The sequence below is a fragment of the Hippoglossus stenolepis genome, chromosome 20 (assembly GCF_022539355.2).
Source record: "Hippoglossus stenolepis isolate QCI-W04-F060 chromosome 20, HSTE1.2, whole genome shotgun sequence".
Lineage (NCBI taxonomy): Eukaryota > Metazoa > Chordata > Actinopteri > Pleuronectiformes > Pleuronectidae > Hippoglossus > Hippoglossus stenolepis.
The window spans coordinates 13,998,242-14,020,045 of NC_061502.1; the positions used below are offsets into that span (position 1 = coordinate 13,998,242).

The following is a 21,804-nucleotide window of genomic DNA, read 5'->3' on the forward strand; positions in this document are numbered from 1 at the left end:
CCCCTCAACTCCATCTGAATGTTGGTCAAGAGCAAACAAAAGAAGCTTTTGACCTCTCGAGCTTATACAGTAAAACGAAACTCACATGAAAAGTCCCTGGACTGCTCTGATGACCAACTGAACATCCCCCTGAGTTCAGCGTACTTTCTAATGACGTCAGCTTTGTTGAAATAAAGGATGTGAGGCCGACACTCGCATCTCAGTTAGTCATCTTTTTGCATAAAAGCACTGAAATATGCTTCGTAATTACCACAAGTTACCAAATGTCCCGTACTTGTGCAACTGAGTGGTGGAAGTGAGCCGATGGTGACAGTGATTGTGCTATGTGACTCTTTGATTCCTGAATCGTGTAGGCCTCTCCACATCGAAAAAAACCAATCTCTTTGATAAAGCAATGAAATTATTTAGGAGAAAACTACGAATGATACACAACAATTCGATATCATAGTTTTATTTATTTTTTTCCATCTTTTTCATAGTTTCATATAAAAGTGTCAGTAACTGACATCAGTCAGAAGTCTGAAAAAACCTCCACTTCCTCTCAAACCACTTCCAAATGTACCATTCCTTTTTTTCATCATCACCACCCTCCTCCTCGAGATATCACTCATTCATCCGTCTGATTCTCTCAACACAACCTCAGGAGAATGCAGTACTTTACTGGTTTTAGTAAACAAAAAACAAAACAGTAGAGGTTTTACACCTCCGTTTCAAAATAAAATGAAAAAAAATAAGCTGCTTTTGCACTTGTTAGACTTCCCCAGCAGGGAAATAAGCACAGCTACAACCTCCTGCGTTCGACAGCTGATCGACCGCAGCCGGCCCTGTGTGGGCGAGCCGGCTCCCCGAGCAAAGGGAACCCGGCAGCCCGGAAAGAGTCTCTGCTCAACAAAGAGCACTTCTCATATGTTTCTTATAGTGAAAAAACAGAAGAGGTATTTATTTACTGGTAAAATTCACAATCCAAAGCTTCAAAAGTGTTAGGGCGACCAGGCAGCTGGGATAAGCGGAAGACAGATAAGGTGTGGTTAGGGCAACCGGAAGCAAATCCCTCCTGGAAAACCTGGTTTCTAACTTTCTCTTTAAGATTTTTTTTTTTTTCTTCTTTTCCCCCTTACCAGAAAAATAAACGACATCATCATCATCAACAAATGATAAAACAGTTCTCACAAAAACAGAGCTACAGCAGAAGCAAGAAGTCTTTCCTTCAAGGTGCCTCGCTTACATTTTTTTCTTTTTTTTGACACATGAAATTCAAAGACGTACTTTTTTTTCTTCTCCGTCGTGTGTGAAACAAACACACACACAGATACACACACACTCACACCTCAGTCATCATGAACACAGAAACTCATCCACACGTGTACAGTCAAACTCAAAAAGGGCTCAGTGTTCTTTGAGTTTCTCTCCACACCTCTCCAGGTTTCACACAATCCTTGGATTAGCTTAAATTGACATTTGAGGGGGTTAATGCAGTGGATTTCGAATGGATAGGGGGCATAATGAGGTGGGGGTGGTTGGGTGATTTGGGGATCAATATGATCCCGCTGAATACAACATGGGAGCAGCAGCATCAGCACGTATGCACACTGTGCTGGATCGTTCAGGCACAGGTAAAACAAAACACAGCCCAAAGTTGATGCTTCCATCTCCACTAACCGCAACCACATCGACAACATCCACATGTATCCTAATACAAAATAAAATAAAAAAAAGATACGTCAAGAAACTAAACAAACATCATAGTGACGACGGGCTCAAAGTGCAGACTCTGTGGCTGCACGGCATTCTGGGGGTTTTCTACAAGAGTCAGAAGAGACTGGCAACCAATGTGTTGCACCGTGCTGGAATACTGAAACGTTGTCTTCCCTGGATGCCTCCGGTGTCAGTGCTCCTGCCCGGCACAAACTCCCCAGCTGAGCAGGAGTTTGCCCCAGGCTGACCTCTCTTGGTCGCTTTTGGCACTGCAGGCAACACAAACGTGTTTGTGAATCCACTTGGAGTTTGAGATGACTTTTCTTCAGCAGTTTTTTTCATTTTTTTTTTCTTGCTTTCCATTTGTTCTGATCCTCTTCTCATCATCCATCCAGCCAACAAGCACCGTAACAACCCAGGACTCTCCTCCAGATTTTTAAACCCCCTCCCTCGCTTTGATTTTCTTTTTTCTTGGCGTGTCCCATTATGAGCAACAACAACGACAGTAAAAAGACAACGATAAAATTGCCATAAGCACTTCATGTCATGTAGCGGGTGATCGCTCTCAGAGCGTATAACAGTTCTGCTTGCATTCGCGCTTCCATAAGAAGCAGATTAACATGGACCTGCAGGAGACAAAAAAAAAAAAAAGAGAAGAGACAGACTTTAAATACTAAGCTAGAGTTTATCATTTTGAAATGGCTGCAAGTAAGAGACCAGGATGGAGGAGTGAGGATTTTGTCTCACCTTCTCGGAGTGCTGAAACTGCCTCCAGAAACTCTCATACATTCGTTTGGTGGTCTTCTCAGGACTACACACCATGGTCTTGATATAGATCTTAAAGCTACGGTCCAGAAGCTGGTTTATCTCTCCATAATCATAGTCATCATACCTGAGGATGGCAGGAAACAATACCTTTAAAACACGGTCGCAACAGAGCAGATGCAGTATAAAAACTTCTAAAATATAAGTTAAGTCACATATGTAGCAACTGACCTGATGCCAAACATGCAGTGGATGTAGTTCCAGATGGCCCTACGCAGCATACTGGTGTCCACATCCTTGTGCGTTGCCATGGTGTTGTAGGTCAGGTTGTAGGCCATCTGGAACTTCTCATCCAGCATCTGACCCACATCAGGGTACAGTCGGTTGACCAGAGAGAAGCCATGATCCTCCCAGCTGTAATCCTGAGGAGAGGAGGCGTAGGACGGTTATAAAACACATTTTCTTTAGTATTTAGTGCTAGTATTGTCAGATCCGGAATTGATCTATACCTGCACTCTGAACGTGGGCACGTGCTCCCCCCTCCTGGAGAAGTCCTTGTAGCCGTAACTGGGGTCCTCAAAGTGTCTAGAGATTTCCCTTGAGGGGACAGACTCCTCGTCCTCCGCTGTGACCACCAGCATACTCTCCGTCTTCTCCCTTTCGAAGCGGGTCGCCATCTCCTCCTGGCTGGCCTCCTCGTCGTCGCGGCACTCCTGCAGCTGCTTCATGCGCTCCATCAGCACCTCGACCTCGCCACACACCTCCTACAGAAATGAATAGCAACATCCACTCTTAAGGATGGGTCATAAAAAACTTCAATACCCTCACACACAGGAAGTTAAATCCCAGGCTGCAGTTATAATTTTACACATGAGTAAGAAAACCTTAACATGTTCTCACTTTTATCTCTCTAGCTCACAGTGCACACACACACAAAATCCATTCACCACTCACCTGGTTTCCCAGCAGATCGTCATGGTGATAAACATGGCCGTTGCCGTTGGCAATGTCACACAGGCAATACTGGCTCAGGGAAGGGGGCCTGAAAGTGTGTCCGCCGTCGCAGTGAATCTCGGGCATGATGCCACAGCCGAACGTGAACGAGGCGAGGGAGTGGTAGTGTGTGAGGAGGACCACGGCGTGGATGAGCTCTGCAAGGGACCAGCTGTGTTCCTCAGCCTTCAGAAGGCGCTGAGGAAAAGGAAAAGGAAAAACTTGTGAGCAACGCTAACCGGAGCCAAACGGTGACTTCAATATCGTCGACCTTTTAAAGGAATGGGAAAATAATTTTTCACCCTTCAAATTCAATTTATTGTCTCTTCATTTCCCTGCCTCCCCCCCTGTTGCCCTCAGATCCATCCATTCCCCACTCCCTGTCACTGTACATCCACTGCTACACTCTCATATATACACAGATACAGCTGCAGCTATACACTAGCAGCCACCTATGATCTCAGCCTGTTACATAAGACTTTTCATATCCACTTCCACCCCCCCCGTTCCCTCACCTCGATGTGTTCCTTAGTGAGAAGCCAGGGTCGGTGGGCCAGGATTTTGTTGAGCTCCCCGAGCTGCTGCAGCTTCTGCGGCGCCTGGTCCAGGCCGTTCAACCACTTCAGATCCCCCCCGACCTGGAGGAAGTCGTTCACATGCAGGTTGACTAAGTAGGAACACTGGTGTCTAGCTGCCGCCTGCAGGATTACACAAGAAAAATGAGTTGACGACGAGCCGTGTAACTACTTGACATAAAAAAGCAGACTTGTCGTTGATTTGAGAATCCACAGGGGATGGATGTGGACGTACCATGATGCCGATGTAGTGTCGGTAGTGCAAAGATAGGGGTCCGTCCATCTGCAGCAGGTAGTGCTGCGTCCGGAGGAAACTCTCCAGGTACTGTGGGTGGAAACCCATCACCAGTGAAATATTTTCCAGACGTCCGAGGGCTGCGAACGCATCCTCGAATATCGATTGTGTTCTGGCGTCCACTTTACTGACTTGAAGGATCTGACAACAGAAATATAAATTTAGATCAAGTAACAAAATAATAATAATCCTCGGTTAAGGAGTTTTAAATGTCTAGCAGGACGAGCGTACCTCTTTTTCAGGGATAAATCTGCTTGGTCCGTTTCCTAAGGGTCTTGGGATCCTTACTCCCAAGTCCTGCAAGACAAAATAAAAGACACTTTAAATAAAAGGCAAAGACTTCTGTGGACATCTCATTTCAACTGTGCCTCTACTGTCACTTCATCACCTCAAAAGAACGTTTTTTCTCACACCTGACAAATTTATATCTGCTTAGAGTTGAATTGTGGAACACTGGCCTCTCGTCCTACGCGCAGTGAACGCACCAGTCAACACATTAAAAGGGGAATTAACCCGTTTCGTGATCGATGAAGGATCCAAACACGCAAAGTGACAGTTCCTCCTCATGGAGAACGAACGCAGGACATTACCATTTAACGCAGCCCCGATCATGTCCGGTAACTTTCCGCTGCGTGTCGAGACATGTCTACTAGCGGACACCGTCCCGCAGCGCAGCGCACAATGAAGCGGATGAATGAATGACCGGGACGACGCTTGTTTTTCAGACGTGACACTGGCTTGAAAACCCCCATTTGCACGCGACACTTGGACAAATGCGTTTATAAAAGCGTAAACAGTGAAATGATAAAAAAAAAGAAGAGGAAAGCAGAAAGGATTTCACGCTCTTTGACCACAAACTGTGCTTGCGTCGTAAACAAGTCTGGACAAAAGACTGCACTGCAGCCAGGTTGTTTCAAAGGCGACCAAAAAACAACCATGTCGTGTGAAAACATCAAAGGCATGACACGTCCATATAAAACCTAAAACACAGTTGAGCTTTCAATGATTCATTTGAATATGAATGAGATGGTTATTCTGCTTTCCTTCCTCCGAGTCCTTTCTTTGCTCTTACCTTCTTGCTGAGCGGTTCACAATGGGAACATATCTTTAACAAGCCTGTCACCGCAAAACAGTTATTTTCCACGTGTTCTGCCGGTGCCACCGCGTGCCTCATCTCGTGCCCTCTCCGTTAAAAGGTGGGATTTCTTTGTAAAAAACGGTCCCTGGATGAATCCGTCCTCCTCTCTTTGTTCCTTCAGGCACTGGCTAAAGTGCTCAGTAGTCAGCTGTTGCAGCCCCACAGCAGAATACCATCCTCCCTCGCGCATACATTCGGTAAATAAGTCGAGGCTCGCGTGATTGACGCAGTCCGCGGCCAATGGGGCGGCGAAAACAGCCCCCGAGCGGCCAATGGCGGCGCGGAGGTGCACGTGGGGGCGTGGCGCGAGCGGGAGGAGAGAGGGGGGTCCAAAACGTGAGCGGAGAGAACAATCACCCCCTCTAAGAAAACATCATCACTTCTCTCTCCTTCTTTTGTCCCCCCGCTGCCATTGATCATGATCCGAGTTCACTGTCCCGCACGGCGCTCTGTGTGCTAAACGACGGCAGCAATCAGCTGGAGGTGATCGCTGCTCGACTCTGAGATACCAATCACTCTGATCAATAATGAAATCAATCACCGGTTGATGGGGAGAAAACATGCAGTGACGCGGGAAACAGTTTTCTGCAAAACTGCCAAATCTCTGGGAGTTTGTTTGTTCTCCTCTGTGGTGTTTGTTTGTTCACTGGTGAAAACAACAACAACAACCTGAAGTCAGCTACTGCATGCACCAGCAAGCCAGCACCCCCCCTCCCCCCTCCTAAACTGAGCTCTTCTCCTCAGTGAGCTGCAGGAGAAGGTGGAGGTCCGCCGTGCACAGATCAGCATCAGCACGCAGCTCGAGATGGATGGCTGCAGGACCTGCTGCAATAACAACAGACCGTCAGTTAGTGGTTTTGCACCAGCAGCCTATCAGACCACAGATAATGCCATTCCTCCACCAATCGGCCGGGGCTGAAGGGAGTGCTTTAAAAAGCCAAGAGGAAGCAGAGATAAGGAAGGCAGCTCTTATGGCTTTGTTTGTCCCAGCTTGACAATAACACGTTCACTGAAACAGTGCATAAAAAGGTTTATCACACCGCTGTGGTTAGAGAGTCAATAATTACTCAGAATTATATCAGGTGGGATTTGCTAAAAAAAACAACATGTGCTTCTAATTTTATATCACTTCATAATATCCACCTTATTTCCTTCAGGCATATCTGCTGGGGAAGGTTTTATTTGTTCCAGAAAGGCTTCACTTGTCTTTGAAATTCCTGGTAAACAGCAGATATAGAAGTTATATTTTCATGAAAAAGCGCATGCGAGTCAAGTGTTGTTTCCACTGCGGATTGACAGAAACCACACAACAAAAAGCACCCGCGTATTGGCCAGTGTGTGCAAACATGTACGTCTGTGCATCACGTTCCTGTGTGAGATTTCAAAATAACATGTTTCACAAGCAAAGATTCCACTAACACTCACTTTACGTCACGAAAACAACAACAGTATGGATTGCAACGCACCGTCCTAGTTTCAGCTCATCCTCACTGCAACAAGTCTAATGATGGGATTCTCCAAGAAAACAAAAACCAGACAGACAAGTTTCGGTACTTTTGTAATAACGAGTTGGAGAGGAAGCCAAGGAAAAGGCAAGTCTGCCCCTGTGCGCTCTGATCGAGAGTCTGTACCCGGCCAGCTCAGCAACTGACTGCAAGGCCTCAGCAGCGACAGCTACATAGCACAGTATTCAGCAGGTTCATTGTGTGGACACCCCCCGACCACCATCACCCCCCTGTACAGCAGACCCTCTCCTGATGCCACAGGGTGGGGTGCGGGGCAGCAGTAAACATGTTCCCAGGGCTGGAGTCAGCACTCCCAGGGCTGCCAGGAGCCCCATGGCTCAGCAAAGCTGCAGAAGAGGCTGGTCAGCGTTCGGGCTTACGACACACCAAAAAACCTTTTCACATAAAAGCGCTTAGGCTCGGGGGTCCGGCCTCGCGGACAGGGCCAAACACTATTGTCAAGAGTGCACGCACTGACGACTCTGTGGGGATTTACTGTACTCACATCAGGGGTGTCTGTGTGAGTGTGTGTGTGTGTGAATGTTCCTTCACAGATTCACTGGGGATTTGATTTGTTCACAAGACAGAACTTATAAACAAGTCACAATAAAACTGAAGTAACTTGCATATTGAAGAGTTTAAAAAGGTTTTTAAAAATGCTGTAAAAAGCCTTATTTAGTGTGGCTGGTGCATGGCAAAGATAAAATAAAAAAAATAATGCACCTATGTGTTGCGGCCCAATGACGACCTTTTAATGACATGTTTCCACAGCACGAGTGCATTTATTCATTTCCTTTTTACGATCAAAAATATATCACCCGTGCACCACAGAGCACCTTTACACATACTTTTCCAAACAGACATGCTCCTTTCTTTTGCAAGATTAAAAAAAAAAAATACCATTATAAAAGGGTAAAGTGGAAAGACTGAAGAAATGAACATCACTTTGTGCACCAGAAACACGTTCTCTCTGCTGCTTGCTGTGATAAGCATCTTGCGACACCTCAGCTGTATCTAACGGGAGTCCCAAGCCGCAGGTTGGAAACTGCTGTTCTCTGGTGTCTTCTGAACCTCGTTCAGAACACGGTGTGACATTAAAGAGAAGAACAACCACAGTGCAGGTGTCTCAGGGGTGTGTGAGGACCCACATCTTCAGGCGTCTCAGTTATGTGATGCTAGTAACAGTGAGCTAGAACAGCGTTAGTCTTAAATGACTAAATATGGAAAATCATCTAAAGAAAATTAACCACACCAAACAAGCTTGTTATGAACGTGCGTTAATGAATGAGCATGAAGGTGCAGTGTTACTCCCTTTTTTTTTTTTTTTTACAAGACAACACAGCATCAACACAGCGACTCATTCACTGGGCTCAACCAGTGACCTTTTAGCTGTGGGATGGCCACTAAGCCACCATGGCGACCTGGAGGTGTGAGTGTGCACTGTACGTGTGTGTGTGTGTGTGTGTGTGTGTGTGTGTGTGTGTGTGTGTGTGTGTGTGTGTGTGTGTGTGTGTGTGTGTGTGTGTGTGTGTGTGTGTGATGGGCGTTTGGAGCCCAGGGCTTAGGGCAACACTGGGAAGATAAGTTATGACAAAGGGAAACAACAGGAGTCATCTCCGATTTGTTTTAACAGTGTGCACATCATCAGATAGTCATCTGCTGGAGGAAAGGCCTGAACAATGGACACTTTCCCACTAGATTTACAGTAATGCTCATGTTGAGAGAAATAGCCAGGAAAGATTAAAAGTGCTATTCTATATATTCTTTTATGCTCTTAAAAAGAAGCAGTTTTCTTCTAATAAGCTATGCAAGTAACAAATATCCTATATTTACAATGAGGCTAAATCAAAACCAACAGGCTCAATTAAATCAGAGGGTTTTAAAAAAAAAAGATAGTTGGAAGAGTAGTAGTAGTAGTAGTAGTAGTAGTACTACTTTGTACTCAAATGCGGAAAGTCCCGGTGTCGGAATCGGTATCAGGAAGTGAAAAAATGGTATTTGACCAGTATCTGACCATTTCTTCCATCAGTTCATTGACCTTATGACTCTTCTCTCTTTTTCCACATTTGCCATTATGCCAAATAGCTTCTTGTGGTCACAGAGGCTTCTGTCTGCATAGGTTCATTTTCATGCATGAACCAGTGGCCACAGAAACATCTTTGCATATGGCAGCATGAGCATGCAGACGTGTCACGAAAGAGGAAGCAGGAGATTATATAGAAGCAGAGTATTTGTTCAGATTTTGGCGAAAAAGCTAAAGTTAGATTAGTCAATAATGTCTTCAGGCTCGACAGGTTTTTAGGGTTTTTACAGCCACTGTTCAGACCTTGTTGAGAGTTTCATACCATCACTTTGAAATAAAGAGCAGAACCTGCCACAGAGAGAAAACAGCGACTTTGCCCTGAGGAATTTAATGGTTAGTCAAGTACACCAGTAAACAGACACTGTGTGTGTGCAACAGTTGTCGTGTTGTTGTAGAGTTACGAGGACATAAATTACACGACTGCAGAATGTGGTGTGAAGACGATACTAAAAAACAAAACTATTAGTAGTTTAATCAGGATCTGTCTGCTGTCAAAAATCTTTATGTTTAATAAGAAAACAAGTATGAGAGCTACTTTCTCAAGTGCCCACAAAGGCAGTTGCTTTTGTTTTATGGGTGTGGAGCAGAATTAACAGCCGCTCTAAACTAATAAAAAGGATGATAAAAGTTAATAAGATTAAAGAAAGCAGAGGGGAGGACAAGGCTGGCGTGTGGGCTCTGCACATATGGGTCCCAGCGCTGCGGCTGCCGTGTGTTTTTTTTTCATGCAGCAAGACACGACGGAACTGCAGAGAGTGTGGGGATGTTCAACAAGTGGCACCAGTCCACCAGACCAGTTCAAACCTGACCTATCAGAGCACAGAGGAGAGGAAGCAGAAAACTCTCCAGCCCTGACATAAGCCTAGCAACAGGCTTCCTCCAATCACGGGGCAGAACAACAGTTTGAGGAACCAATCTTCTCCGCTCGCTCTCTCTGCCTCTCTTGTTTCTCTCTCAACAAAAAAGAAAAAAAGGGATAACAAGAAAAAAAGTTCTTCAGAGGTTTGAAGTTCACTGAGCGACCCGGTTAGGTCTGTTTTATAGAAAGTTGGTGTGTTTGCCCGGTTCTTATTTCTTATGTCTGTTTGATTTTTCTGTGACAAGTGTCAAAACAAATGTCTGCTCAGTTCACATGTTTCATCTCAGGCCCCGGGGCTCACAACAGCCCGCACACGTCTGAGAAAAACAACTGCACAACTTTCTGCGTGTAAACTTGTCACTTTGAAAGATGTCAGAGCGGATTTCCAAAGATTAAAGCGGTGCAGTTAAATACTACAGAGCTGCAGAAAGGAGTTCAGTTTTAAACCCGTGCACAGTGGAAGAGTGAAAAGTGCAGACTCAGAGGGTATCCCCCACCCGGCTCTTCAAACACAGCTCTGGGTTAGAGTCTGTTCATCTATCACAGAGCATTTAACTGAGCCGAGCGGAGGGTTAACCCTTACCTGCCCTGCACGCCGGCGACAAGCTGCAGGCTTTTCTCACATCTCACATCTTCTAAACCTGCTGCTAAGTTGTCTGATCCTGTTGATAATGAACATGAGGCTTGATATAGTGTCATTTTTAACATAATCTTCATACAATGTAAAGACTAAAGTCGGATCAGTGTGGGAATCCACCAGACGAGAGTTGCCTCAGAGTGACTTTTGGCCTCTTTTCTTCTCCTTTTCTCCCAGTCGCCTCCTCTGTGATCTCTGTGTATTCTGGCAGGCTATCAGAGTGGAGGGGTCTCGCCAAGCGCCGGCTTTCCTGAGAGGAGAGGCGTGCCCCCCAGACCATCGGGTCCTGGACCAGCGCACACCAACACTGGGAGGAAGCAGCGTTCCCCTGGATTCCATGAAATGCAGAGGAACTGTGGAGACCTCCGGGAGCACACGGAAAAGAGAAGAAACAAAACTAGCAATCGAATGGGAAAGAGGGAGCTGGGACAAAAGATAAACTCTCTTTTATGACTTTATACTGCCAGGAGTAAACACGCATATATGCACAATTCCCTAAATAATCTATACGTGGACGACAATCCAGGGGGGAAAGGCGTTAGCCTGCAACCCCTGTGAGCACGTGAGGAAAAGTGAGTTCCCGGGGATGTTATTCTAACAGGGAGAGGGCAGCTGTCACAATACAACAGGCTCCGAGAGAAAAGATCCCATAGAAAAACAGAAAATACCAAACCCTCCCCTGCTATCTTTAGCCCGATGTGACACAGCCACCACAGATCGATGAAAAACTCTCAATTTGCTTTGCCTCTCGTCTTTTCCTTCTCCACAACCGCTCTATTTCTATAATAACAATCTCAGCTGTGCTTTGACTCCCACCTCATTGTAAAGTTTACCGATGGGAAACACAGGAGATAGCGCTGGGGGGGGCGCGAGTCCAGAGGTGCTGCCAAAAGTTCAAATGACAAAACTCGGGGTCTTGCGAAACGCTGCAGCGACTCTGTTTCTGATACCGGAGAAATGCACGGGGAAATTGGGGGCATCTTGACTAATCATGTTACCCAGAAACATGGGCCTGACGAAGCCGACCCTATATCAGCAACAAGATGCTAAAGGCCCCAAAGAAAACAGCTCCTCTGGTCCGATGCTGCTGTGCGCCTCCTGGCATGCACAGCTGTTTCTCTCTCTCTCACCAGAGCTCTGCTTCTGCTGACTGAGCAAAAAAGTGCCTCATCTCACTGGGAACCTGGCCAGAAAGTTTTTTTTTTACTCATCACCAACATGTTTATTAAACACTGAAAATGCTGCACGTGTTTCTGCGAGGAAACAGAAAGACGACGATTCCCTCTCAGAAAGTTTATTACAGCAGCTCACAGCAGACAACGCTCCCAGTAATCAAAGTGTGCCTTTAAATCAAAGGTAATAAACACTTAATGAACCTTCGGGCCGAACAAACAGTCATTTCCTTGGAGCTGCTCGCAGGGAACAAGAGTCAATAAACTTTTTATGTAACAGAACAAGAAGCGTCGACAGTCCTGAGAGCCGTGATGCAGGGTGAGGTGCAGCAGCTGAGACAGGAGACAAAAACAGACGCCGATAAAGTCTGATGTAACACATCACAGCGGCTAGAGCAAAGATTAGAAACGATTGCATTAATCTGTACTTTTTCTTTGACTGCGACACCGGTTTCACTTCTGCCCTTCTCCGTTTCCACTATCTATTCTTTGAATCTGTAACCTCCACCGGGATGTATTTGGATGCAAAGTTGAAGAGGGGATGTGATACCGCTGTTCTTTAAGGGGGGAGGAAGTGATAGGGCCTAATCATTGCCCACAGAAGCATTTTGGCCGTGTCCTATTACTTCATTAATAGGCAATGAGCCCCCCTGCACTGAATGGCAGAACAAAATGGCAGGCAGAGCCTCATTGGAGGGCAACGTCACGGCGACTGGCCCATTAATGTTTAATCGTTTATGAAATGTCGGTTTAATTTGGGAGAAACTCGATCACCCTGGTCTCCGTCTTCTTCGCAGTCCGAACCGAAGGGTGGAGTCTTTTTTTTTACATTGTTGTACATTTGATCCAGTTAGTTTTGGTGGCACATCGCAATTTAGGGAACGGACTAAAGAGTTTGGTATGACATACGTACGTCCTCATCACATACGTGGGCTACCTATATTTGACGTTGATTAGTTTGAAGACGAGTGTGTGTGTCTCATGTTGTCTTTTTTGGCGGAGAGTATACTTTTCGTTTGAATGGAGAAAATAAATAAAATGGTATCTCAACTTCCTGCAATTGGTCCAAAAGTCCGACCTATCCAAAGGAGTGTTTTCACCCAACAAACTGTTTATCTGCTTCAGAGTAAACTGAAAAGTCTGAAGGTCTGGACGAAAAAAATGTTGTTGTGAATGCATCCTAATTCGTGACTTGCCCTGTTCCCCTTAGTTACTGTAGCTTCACGTATTAATAGTAAGGTTTTCTGTTACATATACAGGTCACAGTGATAAAGCTGCCTGATTTAACCCTCAAACTTCCACAACTTTATTCTTTGTATATTCAAACAGTACATTCCCAACCCAAGGTGTGCTTGACTGGGGTTGTTAACTTTAGCATTAACTTCACATAAATCTTTTTCCCTTCTTTTCAGATGCCCCATCCAGTTCTTCTTGCAACACAAGTTCAAGCTCAAACAGTGGTGCACAATGACATACAGGAAATATACACAGCCACGCCAGCACGCTCAATGTGTGCAAACACAACATACACAAAACGCATAACACATGTGCTTATTGAGACTATACCGAGCAAGTTCCTCAAATAATGAAAACACAAGCACATGACATGAGATCCTGAGTTTGAACTGTCTAAAATAACAGTGGAAAAGTGCAGAAACTGCTGACCTCAGCACATTAGCTTCCGTGACTAAAATATATTCATATGTAATATCTGCAAAATGATAAAGAATCAAAAGCAAAACTGATGTGGAGTTTTCTTCAAACTACCTCCGGCTGCTACATGGACATTTTGGAATCGTGCTTACATGCTGTGTAAACTAAAGCTGCAAGATGAGAAACAAAGTTATTTCTAATTTTAAAAAACACACTATATTCTCATGAGAAAATAGATGTGTGCTTTGGGGTTATTTATTTGATCAATTAATGAAGGTTAAACTTCATACAACCCCATTTTAAAATGTACCTGGTTAATATGTATGGTTTGAGTGCTGTGCTGTGTGTGTGTGTGTGTGACTTTTACAAACTCTCCATGGACCTCATAACCCTGAGCGGAGTGTGCCTGCTGTGTGTGTGTGTGTGTGAGTGTGTGTGAGAGTGTGTGTGTGTGCGTGCGCGTTTTGTGTGTGGTCATCTGTCTACTGCCACAGGTAGTGTTAGACATATTTGCTCTGTGGTTAATCAATTACAAGCCTGTGGGACCGAGAAGAAAAGAACAAACCAACGGCTGAATATCTTTTATATCATTCCCCCTTGGACTCCAGGCTGATATGATCCAGAGATAAGACGGCTTCTGTCCGGTGTAGTGAGCAGTTATCATTATATTAAACTTTCACCCTTTTCGCCAAACTCATGTGGCCAGGAAATGCTTTGAAACCAGTGAGCAATACTTTCCGGATTATTTTGATAACAACCGTCCATATTTATTTGTTCAAGTGTTCAAGATCTAGTTCATTTTTAACCTGTTGCATGCTGGGGGCTGATGTGCAATAAGTGGACTTGGCAGACACCAGGTATTAAAACAGCTAGGAGGTCTGACAGGGTTTTAACTGGTGATACAAATCTATGGGTCTATTAAGCTGATAGTGTGTGGTTCATTAACACAGCTAAACTGACACTGTGGCATGAGGAAAATTATGAGTATCCACGTTATTTTGAACTGGAGAAGAAAAAGGACAAGAATGCAAGTGTGTGGAGAGAAGTAAACAACTCAAATGGTTTGTGATTAAATATGTTTTTTGTCTATTATAATATAGAGAAATGTCTCAGAGGAGTGTGGAGCTTTAATTTCATACTTTTTATATTAAAGAAGGGGCAGGTTATTTAAAATAAAACTCTCTCCTTAAAACTCACGAGCAAAACTCTTATCGTCTAAGACTGTAGCCGAAAGTATGAAGTGACTCATCAGTGATTATGTCACACATAATGGATGCTGGGGTTAAAGAGGGCATCAACATTGAATGAAACGAGAGGGAGGGGTGGAAAGAGTGATGAGAGAAGAGTAAAGCAGGTAAGAGGACAGAGAGAGGGGATTATTTGACCAGTGCGAAGAGAAAGCACCTCGTACCTTATCATGGATAAGTAAACACGGCGCACCGTCTGGAGTGACATCATTGTCCCAGAGAATCAATAACCAGCCACTTCCTGCTCAGCGGGAAAAATCGATGACTCTGTACACTAGATAACCTATTTGTGCCCACTCACCTGAGGACACACACACACGCGCTGTAACGCAGAGCATGTACACGCGGAGCACTAACAGAAACAAGCACATTGTCACAGTTTTCATCGAGGGGAACAGCTTTGGTGCAGAGTCAGCCCATTATGGGATTAGTGGCAGCCGCAGCGCAGGCCTGCTGTTGAAGTCTAAAGGGGATAATGGCTCTGCTAAATCAGATTTCCAACAGGTTTCCTCACACAAACACACACGCACACACACACACCTAAAAACCCAAAGCAGGCATGGCTCAGACCCAGTCCGCAAATCTCTCGGATGCCCACGCTTTCCTCAGGAGGGTTTGTCATCCTCCATTTCCTCTGGCTCAATCTACATGTCATTACGCAATAGCAGCTGAGTTCAGGATTAAAGGCTAATAAAGATGAATAATTGGAGTCTAACAACATTTTTCAACCACACAAGGATTTTGGCATCAGTCGTTGAGCTCCTTGTGAATGTTGTCACCCACAAAACGAGTGTCTGGTATGTGGTCTGTGCTTTGAGAGCCATTGACAGAACTTTAACTGGATGTGCTCGCAAGATTCTTTCGGCTGAGCAGCAGAGGAGAAAAAAAAATGCATCGCCCTCGGTTCGTTTTTTGGGGGGAAAAGTTCAGCGCCGTGAGCGTGGCTCTCGGATTGCTGCTGCGGCTGCTGCTGCTGCTGCGGCTGCTGCGGCTGCTGCTGCTGCTGCTGCTGCTGCTGCTGCTGCCGCCAGGGTGAGCAGCGGAAGAGCAGGCAGCTAACGGACAGGACTGGATGAAGGGATAATGAGTAACTGAGCTCAATGCAATCCCCCATTACCTGCGTGTGTGTGTGTGTGTGTGTGTGTGTGTGTGTGTGTGTGTGTGTGTGTGTGTGTGTGTGTGTGTGTGTGTGTGTGTGTGTGTGTGTGTGTGTGTGTGTGTGAGAGAGAGAGAGAGATAGAGAGGCAGTGTGTGCAACAGGAAGGAGACGGAATAAGAGACTAAAATGGAAACAGAGGGTGAGAAAAATATCACACAACACTCACGCTCGTGTTTCAAATCACACAAAATAAATACAGCCTGAGAGAAATGTGTGAACAGAAAAGAAACTCAAGCACAGTGTGTTAACCTCCTGAGGTGACCGTGATGAAGATGCATTTGCGGGAGTGGGTGTATTTTTCTCCGACTGGGTTTCATTACAGCCCTGTGTGTTTATTTTGTTGAGAACAAATTGTGTGGTTAGCCACAGCAGTACAGTATTGGGGTTGTTGTTTTTGGAGGGGAGGGGGTACGACAGAATATGAACAGTGAATGTGACGAGCTCCTCTGGTGTAGGCAGTGTGCGCTCACCTGGGGCACCATCTGTCCGTCTGTCTGTTCACGTCCTGCCGAGACTCCAAATGCTGTGTTAGAACGTCTCGGCAAAGATTGGGTGGTAGGTAAAAGACGGTTACCAATCAGTCACTCAGGACGACTTTGTGTCTGTTGACATCTGCTAATGAATTAAACCCTTTGTCACTTACTATAACTGTAAATAAGTGTTGTTGCTATCAATCCCAGGCTGTAGCTTGAATCACTGTTACAATGGCAACAAAAAGGTTTCATTACTCAGAGCTGTGAGGGTTTTACCCGAGGAGGGCGACTCTGAAGTACGTCCAAAAGACTATAGTGAGACTTTACTTGAGTAGTCTCATAGTCTTAAACATAAAAATGTGTCATTTGAAATTAAATTTCTTCCTAATTTGTTGTTTTGTGTAAAACAACTGAAAATATTCATACCATTCAACTCTTAAGCATGAAGCTACAGCTGGGAGTTGGTTACCTTACGTCAACTGTTAAATTCTACATATGCAAAATCTGAAGGTGACGGACAAGATCTGGGGACCGGAAGCCTTCTGGTTTTCTGTTGCCTGCAGGTAAACAGTTCATGTAAAGAGCAAAAGAGGCAAAACACATTGACTGAAATGCATCAGCTTTTTAATTTATCCAGATTAGAGAAAAGCTTAAATGTATCCCGGCCTTAAAATACCTATAAAAAGTATTGGTGTTTGTGTTTTGGAAAATGTTTTGCATTGTGGAAAAACAGGTCCAGACTTACTGCACCTGTATGTGCAAATCATTATGCCACTATCCAGGCTACCTAAGGGTTTTTTCCATTTCGACCTGTCCTCACCTTCCACACACTAGTTTTCCCAACGACGTGCACGATGACTGTTTGATCCATAACAATAGTGTGCATGGACATCTGTGTCTGCGCGATCATGTCTGGAGAGGAAATCTATTCTCTTGATGCTCCAGAGCAAAGTTTTGGCCTGTTGCCTGTAAATGTCTGACCCTCCACTAACCTGCCTGTAAGGCATAGTCTGCACATACGAACTCGCACACACACACACGCACAGACACGCACAGACACACGCAGACGCACGCAGACGCACCAGGAACCATCCTAGTGAGGCTATATGTTCTCTACAGGACTCCCACAGGAAAGCTTCACACAATACTTGGCTCTCCTTGAGGCAGACACACAAACATGCACACAGGCACACAAAGATGGATTTGCTGTATAAAGGCAATGAAGCGCACACACACACCACACACACACACACACACACACACACACACACACACACACACACACACACACACACACACACACACACACACACACACACACACACACACACACACACACACACACACACACACACACACTTGAGAGAGTCTCAAGCAGACAATGGACAGTGGAACTGTGCCATAAGAGAAGGCTGTTGTCCAGTCACTGGGCAACTGGGGCAGCAGATGGTCACCTTCCCTTCCACTAACACCAGTCGAAGGGAGGGAGGGGAGCGGAGGAGGGAGGCAGGGGACGGGGATGCGGGGATGCGGGGTGAGGCTCAGCAGATTGGCCTCGACCTCCGAGTGAACGCCTTTCACAAAGTACATGGGAATGACTCAGCCATAACCCATAAAGCCAATGAGCTGAACACTGATTATCTGCGAGTCTGCACGGAGTTGCGGCGCAGAAACGGAAAGTTTACTAGACCAAGATGTACCGAGCGAAAACTCAGCGTTTGCCCAAGAGAGGGTTATTATTACTGCTCCCAGTCGTGTTTGAAATGGGCTCAGAAAGTCAACCAGACAAACACGGGTAAACCACCAACACGGCAGAGGCAGAGAGAAAGCTTTGACAGACCAAAAAGCAAAGTGGGGGAAAGGTCAATTCTAAGACGGCAAGGAAAAGAAGGAAAGAGCATGAAAAAAAAGGGTTTCATTTCCTGTTGACCAGTTGTTGACTCTCAGCGTGAGAGTTTTGATTGGAGGGCATGAATCTGTGTCTGAATGCAGAAGCATGTGTGCACGAGAGGGAGAGAGAGAGAGAGAGAGAGAGAGAGAGAGAGAGAGAGAGAGAGAGAGAGAGGAGGAACAGCTTCTACCCATATGTCAGCCCTTTAAAGAAGTGTTTGTATTCTTTTCTCGTCTCAGCCCGTGTTAATGGAGGAATTCATTTTCTGTAGCTTGTCAGGAGGCATGTTTTTTGAGCCCACAACAAGAGTCATCTTACATAAATAAACGGGGTAATTGGCAGATGCAAGAGAGACATGTGAGCCATTTGTCCTCTTGCATAAAAAGATGTAAAGTGCAGAAAACAACTCGGCGTATGAATGGAGCCTCTGTGAGCGCGCACCTCCTTAAAGAAAACATGTTTGTTCGAGAGAGTTACATCACAGTGGAGGTATGAGAGAGGGAAGAGCCGTACAGAACGAGAAGGAGGTCAATGAAAAGGAAGTGGGGTGGAGTGGAGAGAGAGAAAGTGACAGAGCAAACAGGGGGAAAGTGAGACAGGTAGAAAATGGATAGAGACGCAGAAAAAGGTGACCAGTGGAGGAGTAACTGGGTCATTATATGTGGATGATATATCGTGAACGCACGGATCAAGAGACGCAACCTTGTTTATTTTTCCCACCCGACAAAGAAGAGTCCAAACCTCCGGATTGTTTTCTTGCTGTTTCATTCGAGCTGTTTACTTCTGTCACTTCTGTCAATCAATACCCCCTATTCATCTCTTCCCCCCGCCCTGTCCCTCTTCTTCCTCCCCTTTGTTAATTTGCTTCCCTGGTCCCTTTCATCGGTGCCTCGCAGCAATGCTCCCCAAGGGTTGTTTTTCTTTAGAGGGACAGTTAAGAAGAATGTAGCCGAAGCAGGATTCACAGCACGCCTCAGTGCCCAATGACGCATTAGTCATCTCACACCGAGAGGCAGCCCGGGTCATGCCTCCGTCCGTACTGACACAGACAGATGGTTAAATTGCTAAGTAAAAACTTGAGGAGTTACTGTGGAGGGTGTCGAATGTGTCATTTCTCATTGCGCAACTGTGCCTCTGATAGTTTGTTAGTCAGAAAACAAGTCACATAAATGATTTGGGATTTCTCCAAGGTGCCTGGGGGGAAAAAAACCACCAAAACTTTTTGTCTCTCCAGAAAGGGCTTTCTAAGAACGTGCTTGTGGATTCCTGAAAAGCCAGAGGCCCATCTGCATGTCAGTACTCAGCTATTTCTGCAGTTCTGAAAAACAACATCGGGCGCCAATTGCTTGCGTTTAGCTGTAGGGAGTCATAGAAAATACTGTAAGCCACATCCCGTCTTTCCACCCCCCCTTCACCCCCTTGCTCTCTCAGTATCCCCCCCGTAACCCCTCCTATGGTTACTCCCTTCGCAGAAATACAACCCTGAATAACATGTATTCAGATTGAGAGAGTGGAGCAACAGAGGGCTGGGGGTAATAAAAAGAGAGGGAGAGACGGGAGGTTTGGAAGGAGGGAAGGGGGTAACCTATATAGTACGCCATGTTTCTTTCCCTTCGGGCTCCCAGCAGACTCGGCTTCAGTTTGATAAATAGCCGGCCCCCTCGAAGCAACAGATGCTACAGCTCAAACCCCAGCAAACTCGCCAGCTCGGTGAAAAAAAAAACTCAACGCCAAAACAAAAAAAAAAGAAAACAGTAAGCCGTGAGCCGAGGCCCTCCACCGCTGTTCCACATACTGACAGCCTGCAGAGGAACACTGCCAGCACGAACAGCACACACGGAAAACAGGGGCCCCTCTATACGGCTCCGCAGACCCCTGTCACAGAGACAACCCCAGTTATAGTAGGTTCTTCAATTCCCCAGATATCAGAAGGGAGGCACTTCCAAAACAGTGTCTCTCTCCCCCTTCTAAATAATGTCACCGCACTCTTAACATTTCTGGTCCATGTCAAGGCCTTCTGCGTCACTGCTTTCTCATATCTGTGGTTAAACAACCAAATCAGAGCTTTATCATAAATCAGGTTTTCTGTATCAAATCTCCCTGTGATGCCTGAATCAAAGGAACGGAGATAAAAAACCTATACTGAGGGTATTGTATGGGTTCATTACCATACTATTGCAACTACGCTCTTTTACAAATACCTCTTCTACACCAAAGTTGCTGGTTATTTGCGGTTTTCTGTAAACGCGAATAAACCCTTTAAAATAGGTTATTGACGTCTTTCCCATTGCCAGTACAGGAGTTTCCTTTGTATTTTTGTAATCACCTCGCTGTCTTGCCAAATTAGCACGTTCATCCGGGTGCGACGTGTCCAGAGGGAGTCATTTGACCCGGGAGTTAATGATAATTGTATCCATTCCCATTGCAGACAGGGGCTTGAGTGTCATATAGAGTTGAAACTTGGTTGTGATTGGCCCATGATCCCAGTAGTACCAGTGTAAATACAGTCATTTACAGTCCCCTCCAGAGAAAACACTGAAATGTGGAGCGAGGAGGTAAATATGTTTTCCGTGCACATAAAAAAAAACCCTGGCTTCTTGAAAAGTGCTTTTCCATCTGAAGGCAAACTGTGTTTTCTCTTTAAAGCCAGACGGAGGCCTTTCTTCGGGGATTGTTGGTTGTCTTGTGGCCTGCGTAGAAGAATGTTTGTTCTGAAGTTGGGTTGTGCAACTTGCTTTGTTTGAAACTAAATGAGAGAGACAAGACAGTGGTGGAGATATTTAGGGACATTAGAGTTTTCGAGGTGTGAATGAGGTGTTTGATTAGGAGCATTGATGCGATCAGCTCTTCTTTTAGTGATACTCAGGAGGGGATTAGGGCTGCAGAGGCCCTTCGTCTCATAATCCTAATAAGACATGCACTGAACTCTGGATATTCTCCTGAAATTAGCCGGAGGGGTTGTATGTGAGAAAGCAAATGTTAGAGTCAGCTGCTCCAAACAATGTCCTGAGATTTTCCTGGCAGCCCCCCCAAGCAAAAACTCTGGATAATGTCCAAATGAGCCCGTGTGAGAAAACAGCAGGAGATTCTCCAAAGGATTCACTGCGAACAACTGTGCATGTTGATGACATTTCTAATGCATCTGAAAACAGCTTAAAACATACTGTCCATGGGCCTCGACTGATACTACAATAGAATGTTATTTAAAACACGTTTTAAAAATATTTGCAGCAGCCAAATGTGGCATAGGTCGTCTGCATCTCACGGGGCATGTGACAACTGTATTTCTGTTTTTATCTGCTGGTTCCTTTCACAGCATCCACTTTTAGGAACGGCGCTGTATTCTTCCCGTTATTATTTTGCCCGTCTGGTTTTTATGTGCTGAATTTTCCCATTTTTGAGACAAATGATGAACTCAAACAGGGAACCAGTAAAGGAGCGGCTGCAGCTTGGCCAGCTCTGGCATGTAGGACAACTGCTGTGCCCTAAATTTACGAGTTATCTCCGTGTGATTGTCTGTGCGATGAAGTGCATATTTCCCGAAGTGCTTCAGGAGTGGACTCCACTCCTGGCGAGATAGGGGGACAGGTCCTGCTATCAGACACGCCACGTGGTTTCTATGGCACCCACAAATACACATGGAAACATTCCCATGACCTCAGAC

General features: G+C 45.4%; 1 protein-coding gene across 2 annotated transcripts in view; it reads right to left on the bottom strand.

Moving 5' to 3' along the window:
* Nucleotides 1-435: 435 nt before the first annotated feature.
* sesn1 (sestrin 1) overlaps nt 436-21,804 on the bottom strand; it is a 49,731-nt gene continuing 28,362 nt past the window's right edge. Inside the window, exons 1-9 of one of the 2 annotated variants that reach the window (XM_035144696.2) lie at nt 5,396-5,644; nt 4,555-4,620; nt 4,264-4,464; nt 3,969-4,151; nt 3,415-3,651; nt 2,970-3,224; nt 2,692-2,882; nt 2,443-2,587; nt 436-2,321 (exon numbers count right to left, since the gene is read on the bottom strand). In XM_035144696.2, the coding sequence (XP_035000587.2) occupies nt 2,235-2,321; nt 2,443-2,587; nt 2,692-2,882; nt 2,970-3,224; nt 3,415-3,651; nt 3,969-4,151; nt 4,264-4,464; nt 4,555-4,620; nt 5,396-5,497 (1,467 nt within the window). In that variant the 5' untranslated portion in view covers nt 5,498-5,644 and the 3' untranslated portion in view covers nt 436-2,234. Of the gene's footprint in view, nt 2,322-2,442; nt 2,588-2,691; nt 2,883-2,969; nt 3,225-3,414; nt 3,652-3,968; nt 4,152-4,263; nt 4,465-4,554; nt 4,621-5,395; nt 5,645-21,804 lie in introns of those variants that run through there. The other variant, XM_035144694.2, reaches the window with a different exon arrangement.